General features: G+C 37.4%; 1 protein-coding gene across 1 annotated transcript in view; it reads left to right on the forward strand.

Moving 5' to 3' along the window:
* The window catches only part of Ifih1 (interferon induced with helicase C domain 1), a 50,555-nt gene that overhangs the window by 16,866 nt on the left and 19,882 nt on the right, over positions 1-13,807 (forward strand). Inside the window, exon 4 of the mRNA XM_051166132.1 lies at positions 8,911-9,015. Within this exon, the coding sequence (XP_051022089.1) occupies positions 8,911-9,015 (105 nt within the window). The remainder of the gene's footprint in view (positions 1-8,910; positions 9,016-13,807) is intronic.

Raw genomic sequence — 13,807 nt, forward strand, 5'->3', positions numbered from 1 at the left:
CCTAGAGAAGTCACTTCCTGATGTTTGCTTTTTTCGTTTTGTGGTGCTGATGGTGGGACTTATGACCTCTCCCGTGCTGGGCAAATGCTCTGCCACTAATCTCTGCATTCCACCTGTGTAATGACTTGGATCCCAATATTTATTGCTAAATTTAATAGAGGATTCGCCTGTCTAGTCAATATTAAAATTAGCAATTAAAATATTAGCAATTAAAATATTGCCATAATTTGTCTCATATTTGCATAATACTATACACAGCTTATTGATAAAGATATTGTGTGTTTATTTTGTGTTCTAACACAATGGGTTAATATTTCCCATAGTTGTTAAAAGTAACAACAGCAATAATTCATTGTTCTTTAAGCTGTACATGTTCTGTAAATGTGGACTTTTTTTTATGTGCAGCAATAAAAGAGAAGAGAAGTTTGTAATTTTAAGTCAAGACATTTCTAATTATCTTTCTGAACCAGTTTATACGTCTTTAGTTGATGGCAGTTTGCTGCATTTCAGTCTATTTACCCTGAGCAGCTCTTACATGGAGGAGTTGCCTTTACAACCTTCTGCGTCCCTTCACCCCTCACCAGGCAGTGCTGTGGCTCACACTAAACCAATTTTAATGACATTTAGCCTTCTTCCTAAGGGTGACAGGCTAGGATTCTCCAGTGGAAAGTTCTAGATGGTGGTTTCACCCTTTCACCTCTTTTTGGGCTTGGCATTTCTTCTCATTCACTGTTCAGAACTGACTGCTTCTAGTTCCAAATGAACAGCACAGATGCCCCCCCCTTTACACACACACACACACACACACACACACACACACACACACAAACACACACACAGAAATGTGTGCACACACATGCACACCTCATATGGAGTAGGGTAGGTAGGAGGAACATTGAGAGAAATATGGGGGGCTTAGGGGAAGCAGGAGGAGGAAATGGGTGGTGGTAATAACAATATTTTATTGTACACATATATGAAATTCTCATGAATGAAGGAAAATGTTTAAACAAGATGGTGTCTCCCTCTCAAAATGCAATTGTTAATTAAAATAAAGCAAAGTTTTTTTAAAAAGCTTTGTATTTCCTAAATTAATGCAGTAACTCCTAAACAACAATATGGCACTTCTGCATTCTGAAGCCACTGGCTGTTTTGGAACTAAGAAATACCACAGAATTTATATTTTTTCCACACACCATACCAACATAAAATATTCCAAAAGGACTTAACCCATTCTATGGATTGTTTACAGAAAAATTTAAAAAGTCCTTTCTAAATATCTGTTTTTGCTTTGTCAAAACAGGTGGGCATTTATTATTATTATTATTATTATTATTATTATTATTATTATTATTATATTTTAGGAAGTAAAGTAATATGGCAAAATAAAAGTATACTAAATGACATTTCAAACAGGAAAAATATTATTGAGTTTGGAGGAAGCTCTATTGCGTAGAACTGAACAACAAAAACTGGGGAGGCTTCTCTTATGGACCCCTTAGGAGCGCCTTGTTTGGACCCTAGAAATACAAGTACCTCAGAATGGTCAGCAGAGGGCGCTTTGACATTTATAAACAGAAAGGATTTCTCTGTTCCAGTGTGGAAAATTATAATGTAACTAGCATGCCATGTGTGAATACACAGTGCGCATGACCCAGAACGCATGTGTATATTTTGATTTATATATTCGTTCACGTGAAGATTTTAAAATTCCACCCCAGCTAATGAGCTCACCAACCTGCTTGTTTTCAGACTGTAATACCTTCTTTTTCATTCCCCCATATGTTCAGCTCCTTAGGTTTATCCGGTGACATTATTCTTTGGAATATAGTGTGGATATATTTTGCATAGATCATGTTCTGTAGGAGGGGTTTAAAAATTGACCTTTATAAAACAGCCTCTTTCTCCCTGGCCCAATCTGTCATAGCACTGTTGTTGTTTTTGTTGTTGTTGTTGTTGTTGTTGTTGTTGTTGTTTTATTTTGTTTTTTCCTTTTTATAGACCAAAGTCCAATCTTAGGTTTGGTCTATACTTACGTCTGTGAAAGTGTCACAAGATTTATCCTTGCACTTAAGGATCAGAATAGTGTTCCATATCACTATCCTGCGGTTTTTATCTAGTGGCTTTTAGGATCTCTAGAAATAAATGCCACAGGATTTGAAGCTAAGGGAAGCTCATTACCGAGGCAGTATATTACTGTCTCAGATTAAGTGAGCTGTCCTTCTCATTTTCCTAAATTTAGTTATCACTGAGTGCTGAGAACTTGCAGCACTCCTGGGGCCATTTAAGGGTAGATAGTAAGTTCAAGAGAGAGGGCGAGGGCAAAGAGAAAAGTGTGAAGATGTTGGTATTGGTGCTTATAAAGGGTTTTATGTTTTCTCTTCTCAAACTCAGCATGTTATGTGACTCACAATTGCCCAGTAGTCCTAAAAGGGCTATCCGCAAATCACTCTCACTTGAAGCACGAGGCCATGGGCATTTTATCAGAAGGAAAACTGAGCAGTGCATTTCTAGAGTGTAGGTAACATAGACTGGGTTTATTTCCACATCAGTTTATAAGTATAAACAATGTTTTTTCTTTTTCAGCAGAATCATAACAGAGATTTTATTTTAAATTATAATTTGATTATTAGATCTTTCTCTCTTCTGAGATGTGAGCAAGGATGGAAAGGCAGCCTATTAGGAAGAACGAAGCGAGTTGGCCATTGTGTTTGTATCTTAAAAATGATATATTCTGGGCAAAGAAACATAGATTTCATGATCCCCAAAAGAAGCAGTAATCAACCCACAGAAGATCAATAAAAACAAACAAACAAACAAACAAAAGAAAAGCCTCAAGACCTAGGTGTTCAAGGGTTCAGGAGAAGACGCGTAAAAGAAGAAAGCTTACTTAAGAGGGGAGAGCAGACGTTTGCCTGGGCCCCGCAGAGCTGGCTTGTGCTAGGTTTGTGAACAGAGATAGCTGAGAACATATCAGCCTGAGTGAAGTAAAAGAAGCTTCTCGAAGTAAAAGAGAAATCCCGAAATGTGTCCGAACATGTGATGAAAAGGGGTGTGTCAGAACATAGCAACGGGAGTTAAGGCCTCTAAGACCAAGGAAAGCCAATGTGTTTCTCCGAGTGATTTCTCTTGTTGCTTCCCCCAAGGCAAAAACTCCCTTAAAATTAATAATTAATTGCCTGGATAGTTATAGGATACCATCACAATGCATGTGTGGCCTTTCAGATGTTGGTCGTGAGGAATTAACTCAGGCGAGTCTACTGACAACTTGACGTTGCCCACAGTGGCGAGAAGACATATGCTGTGGAAGCTGGCGATTGCTTTAAGCCCCTGCAAGCTGTTGAGCCTTACCTGTGCACCCTTAATTTATCTGCCCCTGCGCTTCCCTTCCGGCTGGTGGGGGCTGCTTAGATCCTCGGCCTTTCCAACAGGGACCTGTAAATGTGTAAGATTTCCAACCCAACCCCTCCTATCTTGCAGTCCCTGGTCTTTGTTAATGTCAGGACTTCTGGTGTGATGATCATCAAGGTCGTTCCACTCTACAGGAACATTCTGCCTCCATTATTTATTGGCAGCTAAGGAACAAGCCCTTCTGGTGGGTGTAGTCACCCTGACAACATAGATATATGTTTTATATATTATATATATATATATATATAATGCCTCTCTGTATTCGGACCCCAGAGCAAAGGATAGCAGGCAGAGATGATACAAGTCAAGCCAACATCATTACGCATGATTCAAATTTAATTCTAGCTGAAATATTTCAGCACGAAAAAAAAAAATCTATAAACAGGAGCAGAGGAGCTCCACGGATGGCCATGTGGGCCTGTGGCTCTAAGAAAGATTTTTTTTTCCTCTCTCTCTCTCTCTCTCTCTCTCTCTCTTTGGGGAACTCATTTCCTAGAAGCTTGGATTCAGGAGAGAATATGCAAGGTGGGTGGTGGTGGCTCCTCTCCGTTCTGTGGGAACACATGTTCCCTGGCACAAAGAGCGAACTATGACAGACCAAAATGTGAGCGTGTGTGTAGATCCATATACATAGAGCCGAAAATAAAAGTAATCTATTTCCTCTCAAAGAAACGATCATTATTGCTAAAGGAAATGAAATATGTATTATTGGTAGTATGAAAGTAAGCACATTTAACAGGTCTGTGCAAGCCTTGCATGTGCGCCAACATGAGGGCGTGCTGCAATCCTTCAGGATAGTCTTTGACAGGAAGATTATGAAACTGGGCAGAAGGTAGGTGTGATGTTCGAGCATGAGATGAGGTCATAAGCAAGAGAAACCTAAGACTACTACGGGAGGTGAAATTCGGTGAGATGTTGGACCCTGTCACCTCCAGCCCCCTGGAGAACAGAAGAGAGAGCTTTGTTCTTCACCAAGGTGCATGGAAGTCCTTTTCGCTGCCGCCTTTGCCTGCTGGAATGTGAACCCACTTTTCATCACAGAGAAGCTGTGAAAGACTGCGACGAGAGTGAAAAGATAGAGGCTGCAGAGGGAAAAGTTTGTGGGCTAAGAGAAAGTCTACCTGGGGGAAGGAAGTTGGTTTTACCTGAGGAAGCCCAGTTCCTTTAAGAAAACCCAGCATTACTTGTTCAGTGCTTGCTGTTTTTAGTACATTCCAGCAGAGGGCAGGCGTTGCATTAAAATGAATCTAAACTTACCAACCCCCTTCCCTATTTTCTCTTTCAATATTTAATTGTAAATTTGTGGGGGGAGTTCAAAATGATTTTAAAATGTTATGAAAGTATTTATGGTCTAAAACACATTAAAATATGAAATTTCTTATATTCCAGTTAATATTTTTGACTATTACCAAAATATTCAAGATATTTTTAAAAATGAAGTTAAATGAGGTTTTTTTTTTTTTTTTTTTTTTTTTTTTTTTGCTCCCCACGGTTTCTCTCAGAGATTTACTGTAATCGTGAACAAAGCTGTTTTTTTTTTAATCTTATTTGTGATGTTATTATTCTTTTTTTAAATTTGAAAATATCTTAATTGAACAAAGATAACTTTCTTTGGTTCTAATAAGTTTGGTATAGACAACTATATTATAGACATATACTGCCGTTTTCAAATGTATTTCATAGCTTTGATAATTCCTTAGGGGGAAAATGATACATGTAAAAGTCCATTAAACCCATTATAAACTTTGATTCTAATTATAAGTACAACTGTCAAGAAATTGAATTTTTTTTTCTCTCTTCAAAACTGTCCCTGGTGTAACAGGATCGTTCCTACAATAAAATGTAAAACTAGGAGCTTCTATCTATATTTCTAAATAAGAACCAGCACCTGTGAGCGGTGGCTGAGTTCAGCTCTGGGAAACAGAGCACACGTCCTCTGCACAGCAAAGCCCAGCCTCCAGCCCCATTTTATATGTCAGTTTTAAGAGAGTACACACATGAGTGTGAATATTAGGACCTACCAGAATAGCCTGCTTTGAAAACTCCAGAGACAAAAACAAAGAATCCTAAGTAAATCAGTTGTAGCAATTCAATTTTTTGGTACATAAACACAAAACATTTTGTCTTTTGTTTTTGTAACACAACACATCAACAATTTCTTGATATTGTTTTTCTGGAGGGGTGTGTGTGTGTGTGTATGTGTGTGTGTGTGTGTGTGTGTGTGTGTGTGTGTGTGCGCGCTTTTTAGAAAATTATTTAATTCATACAGAAAACCTTCAGGGAATGCAGTCTTAATGTTATTAGAAATAGACTATTTTCTTTACTATTAAATTTGTTTCCTTTCATACTTATATTTCTAAGAAAGAATTAATCGAAGTTCACAAAAATGTGCTGCTCAGGAAACTACATTATTTTCATGAGGAGAAACTGAGGTTTTGTCTACACTTGAAAGGACAAAGCAATGGAGTTTTCTGTCCTCCCTTTTCCTGTTACAGTCAGCTCTGCCAGTTGCTGCGAAGACAGACGAGTCCCATCTTAGTATGTGTGCAAAAATGAGTGTTGCTGGATGAGTGGAAAGTTTGTGTCCATCCATGAGTCAGAAATATCAGCTAAGTGCAAACGTCTCTCTAACCGGTTTCTTGGAAAGCTAAGGTGTTTTAATTTATATGGAAAACGACGCTACGATAAAAAATGATTTCTTAAAGTGAGTTTCTTTTCATTCAGCACCAAGGGCGTAGGAGCTTACCGGCCTTCTCCACACAAATTATGAGCCACACTTGCTACTGTTAGAAAACACTGAGATGCTGGAGACATGGCTGAATCCTTTAACCTCTCTGAATATTGCTTCCTCGCCTATAAGATGGAGCTGTTAGTGGGCGTGTCTACTGCAGAAGATGCTGGCTATCAGAATTTGCATTTCATCTGGGAAAGCTCTGAGCTCAGGGTTCTTCTGACACAGTGCAGATTTGATTGTGAAATCCACATAACCCAAATGATGAACTTAATCAGTCACACTCTGTATTTATTAACAACGTTATCATCAATAAATTATTTGTATATGCTGAAAAAGCTTCCACCCCAAACTTACATATGCTTGAGAAAAGCTGGGGTAAGTCCCAACTTTATATCTCCTAAGAATCCGTTTAAGGTCATAGTTTAATTGCTAATGATTGGAAAATGAAGTGAAAAGTCAAATATGGTTTTCATATCTACTACTCACACTGGAAAATTTGTTGGGAACAATATTCAGTTTCTAGATTGTATTTATTGGCATGTTCCCAACCACTTTAGTATACTCCTCAGCTCTCGATTCTACATTTAAAATAACAAATGGAAAGTATGTCAAAATTTACTTTTTGCCACAGAAATCTTGGCCTATATGTCTAGAACTGGAATTATCTTTGCAATGACATTTTCCCATCTCATTTTACACCTTGCCTTTCCCTTACAAATCATATTCTCTTTTCATCAGTACATCTGCCCAAAACGCTCTCCGACTTGACAGTTCTACCCCACACTTGCCTCTGAGCTTCTAACAAGACATACCTCTGGGAATTGCAAAGTGCCATATTTAAAATCTCTCTGTGAGATATACAGGTTTTCCTGTGTGATCATGAGGGATTCCTCAAATCTGAGTTCCAGAGCTAATCTATGACAACTGATAAGCACAGTATTTTCACATTAGTGTATTTATGTTGTGCTAATATACTTAAACAGTATGTATGTCCATTGAGAGCTTTTTCACAACTTTCTTTTCAGATTCTAATTTTTAAGGACAGTGCCTTACATACTTGCTTAGGATGGGTTGAAATTTCACAATATCTAAATGGATTTGGTCAAAGTATAGGGAGATATCAAGAACATAACTCCATAAGGCCAACAAATTACTGTTACACACAGGGCATGAATGACTTTCAAATATTTCACTCTAAGTTAAAGGAGGGTTGTATGCTGCACAAATCCACTCACATGACATTCTGGAAAGGGTAAAACTGTGGAGCCAGAAACCAGACCAGTGATACCCAGGGGACAGCAGAAAATATTGACAACAAAGAAAGAGAACTTGTAGGGTCATAGAAATATCTTCACAGTGGTAGTGACTACTTGCAGACTGAAAACATTTGTCAAACTCATGAACCACACACTCAGGAAAGTGATCTTCATGATGAGGCTAAGTACATCTGCTTCAGAATGACTAAGCACTTAAAACAAAGAACACACTAAGAATTTTGAGCCTGCACTGTCTCCTTCCTGAGTTGTCCCCAACAATATACGATGTGTTTGTTTTCATCTGTCTCTATTTCAGTGCCAAAAAAAAAAAAAAAAAAAAAAACCAACAACAACAACAAAAAAACCTGTGGTACTGATAGTAGTTTAAATAACTAACAAGTATCTTAATATAGCTTACTAGTGTTTGGAGATGAAATGATAATTGCCTATCAAGTTATAAATATAAATATTACAAAATCAAATTGATTATAGAATGTTATGAAATGGGATGCTGCCTTAGTAAGACATCAATCATTTGACTTTCATTTCAGTTAAGCTCTTTGGCCAGTAGGTTGTTTGTGTCTAGTACTGTGCACAGTGGGTATCCAAGTGAAAAAGGTAACTGGTGCTACATCCATTTTCCATAAGAGGAGCCTAGGATCAAAACAACCTGTACAGCAAGCGTCACAAGTCTTTCTGTTTCCAAGTCAGCTTCAAGAACTCCTGTGTCCTGACATTTTTCAGTTTAGTGTTGGCTCTGATCCTTGTGGATGAGATGGCATTCATCTTTGGAGATAAGCTGGATAAGGAAGAAGGTCGTCAAGGAAGTGACCCTGCCTACTTAGAGCAGCACTGGGATACAGGAAAGGGCAAACACTCGCCATTCATACTCTTGGGCGATGGCAGCTTCGTGTAATTATAGTAAAGAGAAACATTTCCAGACTCACGGACTCTAACAAATGCAATGCCAAACGTTAGTCATATTCTCTTTGAGAAGATTCTTTTTGAGATCTTTAAATTCATGTTTATTTATCTCTGAAATGTTAATTTTCTAACTGGTCAGTAGGTCTGTATGCTTTATTAAATATTATGCTTTGCTCATCCCACCGTCATGTTGCACAATGCGGCCCAATGGTTTCTATAACAACTTTTATTTAAAAGCTGCTATTAAGCTTAGAGGCTCTTTTCAGGAGACAGAATTTATGTGTACAGGTAAGATACATAATTCAAATCCAAAATGCGCAGGAATTCACATTTACTTTGCCGTTGGGTGTTAAGGACTGTGGGTAGGTAATGCGGATTTGAGTCATTCTCGGCAGCTGCTCATCCGTAGTGGAATGTTTTTAGTGTAGCCTGTGAGAAACTCTTACCTTTTATTCATACTTGCTCGGGTGTGCCTTTCCCCACTTGCACTGAACTGTATGTACTGTGTGCTGTAGAGGTGTGCAGTTAAAATACGTTTATTCTCAGAAATATTTTTTAAATATTTTAAAATGTTTTCCTTTGCAGAATCAGACACAAGTTTGGCAGAAGGAAGTGTCAGCTGCTTAGATGAAAGTCTTGGACATAACAGCAACATGGGCAGTGATTCAGGCACCATGGGAAGTGATTCAGGTACTGCCTAACTGTTGTGTAAACCTGAAAAAGTGTGAAATAAGACACCATATAGTGGAATGCACAGGGGCTGTTCATGGCCTCCCTAATGGATTTATGCAATTAAAGCAATTTTTCAACAGCGAGTCATCTTGGAACTTTGCCATTTACTTTCCTTAACAGTATAACTTGCTCAAGTCTTACAAGGAAAACTATAATTTTGATCTAGTGTGTATCTTTCGGTCAGGCATAAATCACGTCCCATAGACTGGTGTCATTTATTGTGTTCATGAGATCTGCTTCAGTTAATTTAACTGTACTGAAGTTCTTTGTGAAGTTTGGTATATTTCTCTCTTACAGGATTATTTTTTATATTTTATTTTCAAAGTACCATGACAGAAAACTAATGCTCTGGATAAAACTCATGTGGCTATAGATAATAAATAGGGTCCCTCTTAAAACGGGAGTCTAGCTTGAAATTACACATAGAGCTTAGATATAATAGTAGCAGATCATACATGGCCACTAAAGGAAAACTTGAGTAGACATCTCCCATACTGCTCTCCATATTGGCTGCCTCTAACACCTGCAGGAAGTGAGAATGCCTGCTTCCAGTACCCCCGCCCCCTTTATCAATACTTTCTCTTATTAAACTTCCTAACTTGTCAGCTTGATCAATTCGAATTATCTCATTCTATCTCTTGAATGTGTGATTACTGAATGGGGGGGGGGCAGCTAGCAACTTGTGGCTGATGAGTTATTGATGTCTGGTATTCACCTTTCTATATTTGCCTAAAAGCTTGAAGAAAATGCACTGCAAAAATTAACAAACAAAACTAACTGTCAATGAGCCAATTAAGGACCAGAGGAAAACTGACAAATTAAGAAATAAGTTGTCAAATTCTTCTTTGTGATTGGGTTGTTTCTAGTTAGAAAACACTGTGTGGTTCATATTGTTCTGCACTGCAAGATTTATAGAACTAGGGATCAACAACTGGGAAAAAGATTTTGCAGAAGCCTGGTCATTTGCCTTAAAAGCTTTTGAAGTCGGATTACACCACGCCTCGGTATATTTCTCCCTCCCAGCTTCGCTACTGTGTCCTTCACAAGTTAGTGTGAGGAAAGCCAGGTCACCAAATGTCAGTCGTGACTTTGTCATTAAAAAGGGGCCAGTTTGTTTTCTGTTCAGTATAGTCAGTGTTAAGTTCCTCATACGGGTTGAATGTGATTCTTTGTCTTTGTTATGAAGTAGTAAAATTTAATACTTACCGCTCCTACTGTATGCCACCGATTCTAGAACTCTAAATATACTCAGTCTGATAGTTACGATCCATATGGGTTGCTTTAAGCTGCCTTGCCCTATCCTAATTTGTATTTGACTAAGTAAGGGCTTTTCAACAATATTCATTCACTCAATAAATAGATAAAACGCATCCTCTATTTGCAGGGCATTTTGCCTACTTAGAGCTGTTAGCAAATGTATTTGCTGATTTCTAGTCTCCAATGTGGCATGAAAGACATGATAAATCTGAACGCAACCTACTTTTGAAAAGCAAACACATTTTCAAAGGCAAATAACATTTTAAAATGCAAGTGCATTTTCCAAGGACTCTCTTCAAGGTCTAGTTGGATCAGCACTTAGGAGCAAACAATGATTTTGTAGAGTGAGCACTAAAATTGAGAAATCATAACATTTATGAAATATTTGACCCTCAAGTGCATACTAAAGCTGTATAGAAGTCACTTAATAAAAGCTTTGGGTAAATTGGTGGAAGGTTAAATGCATACTAGATTATTGAATAATACTGTAAGAACTGAAATTGTTTTCACCTTTTAGGCTGATGTCATAAGGGACCTTAATCACCACATCATTAATCCCACTTCAAAGGTGACATAATGAGAACCAAGACAATTGTATTATGATCTTCATTGAAGTATCATACTGTAGCAGAATATGACTTCAGGCACTTTTCAAGTTTAAATAGTCTAATTAGGTTACAAGATTTCTCTTTCTCCCATTTTTAGAAAAATATATTGCTTCTCGAAGCAATGACACTTTTTATCAATCCACATTGACCTGATAAGGAGAATGTGCCTCCTGCTATTTTGAGAAGATGTCTATTAATATTTGCCCAATAGGAATGTTTTCCCCCCATGGTTACACACTATAGGTAAAAGGATGCTTTGTCAATTTCAAACACACGCAGTGGCAGACCTTTTCTCTCCAAGAATAACTCAGCTGTCAAAATCCATGTGAGAATGAAATTTGCCACATGGTGTAGTTCCAAAAGAATATTATTATTATTTAAAACTCTACTTCATTTCCTTTTTGACCATTTACATGTTGTAATATAATTTAAATATCTCTGACTGGCTTTTATTTTTAAAGGGAATGTGCAACATACTTCCAAGCCTGCCTGTCACTATTTTAAATACCATTTTCATTATTGGGTTTCATCATTTAGGTTATATTGATTATATAATTGAATCATATGGGTTATATAATTGAGTTATATTATTGTGTACATCAGAGAGAGAGCCAAGAATAAATAAACAAACCAAAACCAAACATTTTATTTTTTTCTTGGTATTGGCTTGTGGCTCACTGATTGCAGCCCAGTTTTCTCCTTCTGGCGATGGAGACGATGGAATGCTTTTCTCGTTGCTTGTGTGGATAAATTTTTCCATGCCTGTGTCAGAAGATGTGATAAGACAAAAATCAGGCAGAATATTTAGCACTAACCCAGAATTTTTCTTTGGATGCGGTTCTCACATTGAACCCAACTCTTTTTTTTTTTTTTTTCTTTTCTCCCAAATCCACTCTTTTTCTGTCTTAAATCTCTGGACTGCGCACTGGACCTCCTAGTCCTGACTCAAAAATATATATGGTTATCTATTTATAGATAACTTATATAGTACCTCAGTTCCCTGTACTGAGATTCTCTCACAAACAAATTCATGGGCTGGAGAGATGGCTCAGCTGTTAAAGGCTAGGATCACAACCAAATATATAAGAGAAACAAGTTTACTGCAGCAGGATGTCGCTTACGGTAGGTGCCTACAGAACGAATTAGTGGCACATGACCAGCTCAGTAGCACTGAGACCTCATAACTTTGGTTCCAGAATTAAGTTTTAAAAGTGATGATCCTTTGCCTCTGGTAACCCTTTATAAAGTTATAATAATATAACAGAACCCCACTGGTTGTATTGGTCATGTTTCTCATCACTTAACTATATGGTTGGCTAGGAAGAACTTGGGGGAAGCAAGAATTACTCTAGCCTGTGCTTTAAGAGGGCACCATCCATCAAGGTGGAGCAAGTCAGGGTGCGGAGTGTCAGTCCTGCCTGTAGAAGCTGGGGAGTGAATTATCTATCTTCTTTCTCTGGCAGCCTAACAGCTGTAACTCTTAAAGAGTCCCCCTCGTCGCAGCCCTGTTATTCATGTCCTCCAGCTGGACTCGACCTCCCAGAGTGTCTTCCTAAAGCAGAGCACAGGGCATGAAAAGTCTTCTGCATGTGCGGACACTTCACTTTCTAACCCTAACACGTGCATAAGTGACACGAAGAGTTCATGTTACTTGAGTTTCGGTTTCCTTATGTTTCTCTTAACAAGTTTTACTCCCAAATAATAAAGTAGAAAACAGAGCAATCAAAGGGGAAGTTATTACTAAAACATAATATAATTACTATGAGGAGATAGTTTATTATTTTAAAATCAAAACTAAAATTTTGATTCAGTAGAATTAACAGATAATTTATTGATATAAATTTCTGTCTTGGTTTAGATAATACCTAAAATATATCTTTCATTATAAATATTCTTGTTCTTTTTGGAAAAATTGGGTACTAGCTGCTTTTAGTACAGAAGAAATATTAAGATTTTCATTACATATAAAAGCCATTTTGTGGAGATGAAATGTTGTCATTAAATAAATCTGAACCTTATAGAAATGTAATGGGAAAGTGAACTTAAAATGCTGATGATCTGGGTGATTTTTTTCATAAAAAACATATTAACTGACTCAGCAGATGACCCAACCATAGCTTCAATGTGTTGCATCTGCCCTTATTCATGCGTAAAAGGCAAATGTCCTGTTTACTTTGTAGAAGGGTCTCACTAAGTGGTATTTGGTGTGAATTTTCCTACCTGTTCAGATAGCTCCATCTCAGCAAGTTAAAACCCATTTAAATAGAATCGATGGTTTGCGGAAATGGAGCTGTCAGCAAGTTTTTTTAAGTTAATGGGCTAGTGTTAGTTTACTTTTATTGGGGTCATTGACTAGGGAATGAGCACTCAATTCATGTGTGGTGAAATACTGATAAGCACTGTCATTTCATCTTTTCTGATGCTGGAGGGCACAGGTGGGCATTTATGTTGGAATAATATTTGTCTTACTACATTCCATGTTGTAAGCAATGCATTTTTAGAGCCTTCCCTTGAGGCTAATAAAATGGGAAAACACGGTCACTTACAAACAAGACTTGTTATGATAGCATCATTCTAGCATTTTATAAAGTCACTATGCATTAGCATTGAATTTGCCAGTGTTTTTCTAGTTTTAAAAAATGTTTGTTATGGAAATACGTGTAGTATTTTTTGCTTTGGGTTTCAGGAGAACAAATTCACGGAGACTTACATATAATTCCTGATTGTTTCATGGTTCTTCTTGCCGTAGGTAGTTTATTGTATATGTGTGTAATAATACAAATAGATATATAAAAGAAGAAAAAAATTTAAAAAATTACAATTTAAAATTACATGGCAAAATTCATGATGACTTAGTTTAAAACTACACAATTATGTCTTATCTG

This window comes from Acomys russatus, chromosome 24 (assembly GCF_903995435.1).
Source record: "Acomys russatus chromosome 24, mAcoRus1.1, whole genome shotgun sequence".
Taxonomy (NCBI): Eukaryota; Metazoa; Chordata; class Mammalia; order Rodentia; family Muridae; genus Acomys; species Acomys russatus.